Source organism: Mesitornis unicolor, unplaced genomic scaffold (genome assembly GCF_000695765.1).
Source record: "Mesitornis unicolor isolate BGI_N332 unplaced genomic scaffold, ASM69576v1 scaffold47709, whole genome shotgun sequence".
NCBI lineage: Eukaryota > Metazoa > Chordata > Aves > Mesitornithiformes > Mesitornithidae > Mesitornis > Mesitornis unicolor.
In genome coordinates, this window is record NW_010210217.1 from 1 (window position 1) to 5,251 (window position 5,251).

Below are 5,251 nucleotides of genomic sequence, written 5' to 3' on the forward strand. Positions count from 1 at the left end.
GTAGCATCCATGGGGTTATTGCACCCAAAGTCGCAGGACCCAGCCCTTAGCCTTGTTGAAGCTCATCCAATCGCTCTCAGCCCATGGATTCAGCCTCCTCCTTTACCTCTCTGGTACTCTGTGGATCACCCTGCTGGGTGTCACACCGAGGAGTGTCTGTGGTAGTTCAGGGAGGGGTTTTGTTCGTCAGAAAGACAAGAGAACGAACCTCTGTCAAAGCTGGTATGCAGAAGAAGTCAATGTCTTAAACTAATTAGGATGTCACTGCTCAAGAAAGATACAGCAAGAAACTGATGCACTGGTTCCCTGTTGTCTATCAGACAATAGCATACACAACATAAATCAGTGTATGGGGAAAAAAGCAATCAATCAAAGGATAAATGTTCCATGAATAAGACATTTGGAAAATGACATTGGTACTTTATTACAGTGTTATTTAAGAGCAAGAAGCCATTATCCTCTTGTTCTGATGACATTATCCTTTAAATCTACCTGTATTAACTCTGTTCTTTATTAATAAGTAAAAGGAATTCAGCCAGAAGCATTCAAACACTTCATTGAATAGCAATCTCTAGTATTAAAGAATATAACTCTCATATGAAAGGTTTTCTATATTGGGGATTAAGAATGACCTATGGCAAAAAATAATTGCAGAGAAAATAGCTGGTTACCAGAAAAATTTTAGTTTAAAGGATACTTTAAAGGCTACCGTTCTGAAATCCTAAATAAATACAGTCATTAAAGAAGAGTATCCAAGTGTGTGGATTAAAATAGACTGATGTCATATTGCTGTCTGAATGAATTTAGCAGCTTCTTAGCCCTGTAATTATACATTACTTTTGCTCTCTACTAAAATACTGACACCTAATAGGTCCGTGTACTTCAGTGTGGCTTAGCTTCAGTATCTGTCATGTCGTCACGATGATCCTTTGATCATTAAGTAGGTAAAATTCTGTTGATTGAAGCCTAAGAGAGGCAAGTATTTTTGTATCATGTAGATGGAGCTCAAAAGCTATTCAATAGCTGCATTACGTTCATTTTAAGGAAGACCTCCGCCACATCAGGAAGGTCATTGATGAGTCTTTGCGTCCCTTGCACAAAGGCGTTACGAGGTGGTGTTTGTTCTCGCTGTGTTTATTCAGGCATGGGACACGGTGTGCGGGAGAAATTGCCATGCAAGCCAACAACAGAAAATGTGGAGTTGGAGTAGCCTACGATTCCAAAGTCGGAGGTAAGAAAACAGAAACATTCAGACGTGTAAAGAGGATGGAAATCAGACAGATGCTGCGAAGCGCTGCGTGTTTCCAGCTGCCGTTAATCTGAAGGACAGATGATCGGTCCTTCGCAGAAAACAACAACCTTGCGGTATTCTGTCTGGCCCTGCTGCAGTGTTGTATGTGACAGCGTTTCTTGAATGTCAGCGAACTCTCTGGACTTGGGGTAGCAGTTACGCATGGGTAGAATCTGTAACAGCAGCCACAAGAATATAGGTGATAATAGTAGTAGTAACCACAACAACCACCTATCTTGTACCCAGAGATGCGGCTGTGTCTTTTGAGGAAGGACGGACTCACTTCTCATAAAGAAGGAGGAAGGAAGGAGGCATGGGGGAGTAGAAGGCCGAGTAGAGTGGGAGTAAGAGCATAGAAATCTATACCCCTCCTTCCTTGCAGCGTCTTGTTCCCATCTGCACCATTACATTCGAAAGGTCACGTCAGTCAAGATCTTCAAACCACGGTGGTTTTTGTTGCAACAGCTTACTTCCCTGCTATCGTCTTAAGTTAATTTTGAAAATGAGTGCAGCTTTGCTTTCCTGTCAGTCAACACTGCCTTTTTTCTTCCTTTTTTGAAGCGGTGACTGAAAGTTTAATCCATTAGAGGTTTATGAAATAGTCATGATCAGAGCAGCAGTTGCGAGTGGTTGGTTAGCTCAGAGGAAGATACTTGAGCAGTCCTGGTTTTACCGTTATTCCCTTTTCCCCTCCTAAACAAAGGGGTGATGAGTGGCAACCGACACCCGTAGCTGCCATTCCCACCTCTTCAGTCTTGTGTTTGTAGGTTCCCATTTACTCTGCCGGGCTGTCACAGATGTCAGCTCTGCAGCCTGCCTGTGCCGCAATGCATTACGCTGTCATGCTGTTTAAATAAAATAACTCACTCATAAGACGGAGACGCCGAATTTTCGAAGCGGGGCGAAGCGGATGGAGCTGCAATGAAGCCTGCACCCCTGCTGTGCCCGTATTTTAAGGCGCTTGCATCTGTGGGGAAGATCCTTCCAGAGTTATTTGCATGTGCTCTGTGCTCGTTTGCAAGTGCAAACTTCAGGGCTGTGTGGGGTCGTTTGTGTAGGAAAGGAAAATAACGGGAGGAAAAGCAGTGCGGCTTTGCCCAGAAAGCTGCTTATACCAGGGTGGGAGAGGAGGAAGAACGGAAGAGTTAAAAGACATTTCAAGCTGTTACATATGACCAGCCTGATAAGATAGGGATGCAACAAAAATGTGTTCAAAGAGCAGTGGAAGATGGGAGAAGCCTTCAAAAGATTCAGCTGAATTTGGAGTGGCTGAACACTGGGAGGCTTTTTTTGATGTTCCGAGCTCTACAGGATTTATTTCTTCACAGGCTTTTTTTTTTCCTTCATTTTTCTCTTTTTCTAAATCCGTGAAATAACACATTACACACTTCTGCTTGACATTAGTTCAGGATCACTTCTTTAAGTGGCTGTTTGCTTGTAGCAGTGAATCCGTACGGGATAAATCTGGTGGTCCAGAGCCAATGCCTTTAGGGAGAGAAACCTCGACATTCGGGATACCTTGTGCTCCAGCCTTCAGCATCAGAGGTCGGTTTAGCTTTGCCTTGAGGGGTAGAACAGAGCATTGCATTCTTTTGTTTTGTTTTCTGTGAAAATACTGACTTTAATAATCCTGAATGTTCTCGCTAGTCACATCAGTGCCTGTTCTGAAACCTAGATCAGTCTCTTCGGCACTTTGTGGCTGCGAATCCCATAGGCTTTTCTGTGCCTAACGTGTGGAAAAAAAACCCCCACTTCTTAATGCCCGTTTCCAAAGTGACACCTTTTAGCGCCCTTTAACACTCAGCTCTTGCCCTGCACAGGGCTCAGAAACGCGTGCGCATCGATCGCCCTGGGGTGTGTAACGTTTCCGCGCGCAGCGCTGCGATATTTCTCGGGTGCTGCCATGGAAATCAAATGATTAAGAAACTCCGTTTTACAGAAAGGGCTGGGCCGAGAGTTCCCGCACAGCGGCGCGCCGCTAAGAATAGCGTTCAGCAGAAGATCCCTGTCTGTTTCTGAAAGCGCCCCGGGCTCTGCCCTGGCGTTTTGCGGGACCGAGGATGGGAGCCAGCATCTGCGAGGGTAGGGAAGAGTTTATGCAGGAGGACGTAATTGGAGGCTGCTTAGGGAAATGTCACTGCAGTCATCGCATCCCCGCGTTGACTCGAACAAGCAGGATTTCTGCAGAGCACAAAGACGAGACCGCGGCGGGGTATTTTTTTTTCCACCTCAAAACTCTTTCCATCCATCAGTGTGTTGTCAGCGTTCTTGTTTTCTTCCTCACTACATTATTTATCCGCAGAGTTGGCTTCGTCTCCCTCCGGGGGCAATATCTATAGGCTCCTCTCATTGCGTGTGGCAAGCCCGCGCCCGGAGCCCGCCGTCATTCCCACAGGGGCAGATCTTTGCTCGCAGCGCGCTGCCGTGAGAGCACCTCACAGTTCTGAGCCAGACGAGAAATGAATATTCACAACGTTATGAGTTCAAGCCTGCCCAGGGTGAGCGGTGTTTTGAGGACCTGAGGCACAGGATGTGCCTTGGTTCTTTTCCCAGCTTTGTGAGTGATAGCGGAGTGGCAGTGGTGGAGCGGATTAACTCCTTTGTCTCTTTTTGCCACTAATTAATATGAAATAATAAAGCCCAGCTTTATCTCGGCGGTATTATGAGTCTCATAATCTCACAGCTATTTGGGAGAAGATTTACGTTTGCAGTCTTCCCCCTCCTCCCCCGCTTGGTAATATAATAAAAGAACAAGACACTGAGCTGCAAGGGCAAGGTTGGTCTTTTCTTTTTCTTCCTTTTTTTTAAAGGATGACCACATTTTTTCCCTGCTGCGCTTTGGAAAATTCCCCATTTTGCGCAAAAACACTAGAAAACGCGAGTTCGTAATTCACCAACTGCCAGCGATGGTGCAGCTGCCGTAGCACGAACTTGCCAAGTTCAGGAAAACCCAGACATCTTTATTGCTTGAAAACACAGCCTGGATCCTGACTGCAGCGGCTCTGGCATCGCCGCTGTTGCCGGGAGAGCCATGCCACGGTGGGAATTCTGCCAAATTTCCTCCGTTTCCACCCTCCTCCAGCACTGGACAGGGTGCAGGGGTTTGCGGATGCTGCAGGGGTTTGCGGAGCGGCGGATCCAGCCGCCGTCTGACACTGAATTTTAAGCGCTGCCGAGATCAGGCTGGCTCTGGAGGAGATTAGATCATGCAGTTCCTAATAAAATGTTAATGGCTGGGTATCTCTGGCATCTCGGGATTGCTCGCGGTGGAAAAGGCGCCGCGGTAAAACAACAGTGAGGGTTTGTTGTTTTTTTTTTTTCCTGTGGCGAAGATTGAGGAGTGAGTGGAAAAGCACAGAAAAGGCAGCGAAACCTCAGTGGCCGTGAGGACGCGGTGTTTTAGTCAGAGCGTTCAGAACTGCATCTATGATTCTTTGACATCTTTGAACGAAAGGTCTCACTGCTCTTAAACATAGAGGTATTGTTGATGGAGCCTATTTAGTTTAAGAAATGCGCTAGCAGCCTGGGAAGTCTTTGTTACGGATTTAACAGAGAGGAAGAAAGAGCTCGGTGCACCAAGAAAAAGCAGGAACAGTAAGCGAAACGCCTCTGCAGGAAGAGAGGAAGAAGTTGATAAGAGGCAGCCAAGATTTAAAGAGGGTTTTTTTTAAAATATTCGTAGGGAACACTGAGCTCTGCAAATAAGAAGTGCACTGCTTCACCCCGACGTGAGCTGTCCCGAGCAGTACCTGCAGGAGCAGCAGGAGCTGCTGTAGTTACAGATTAATTTTGCTGGGAACTTTACAAACAGTTAACAAAGACCCCCCCCAAAAAAAGGGGGAGAGCACAGGAAGTAATGCGGTCTGCTTCCCTTTCCCTGTCCAGGTATACGGATGCTGGATGGAATAGTCACCGACGCCATTGAAGCCAGTTCCATCGGCTTTAATTCAGAGCACGCGG

At 46.4% G+C, this 5,251-nt stretch overlaps 1 protein-coding gene across 1 annotated transcript in view; it reads left to right on the plus strand.

The window, feature by feature from the left end:
- Positions 1 to 1,142: 1,142 nt before the first annotated feature.
- The window catches only part of LOC104547431 (neuroendocrine convertase 1-like), a gene marked incomplete at both ends in the record, with an annotated part of 8,882 nt that continues 4,773 nt past the window's right edge, over positions 1,143 to 5,251 (plus strand). The window contains 2 exon segments of the mRNA XM_010193109.1: positions 1,143 to 1,231; positions 5,177 to 5,250. Of these exon segments, the coding sequence (XP_010191411.1) occupies positions 1,143 to 1,231; positions 5,177 to 5,250 (163 nt within the window).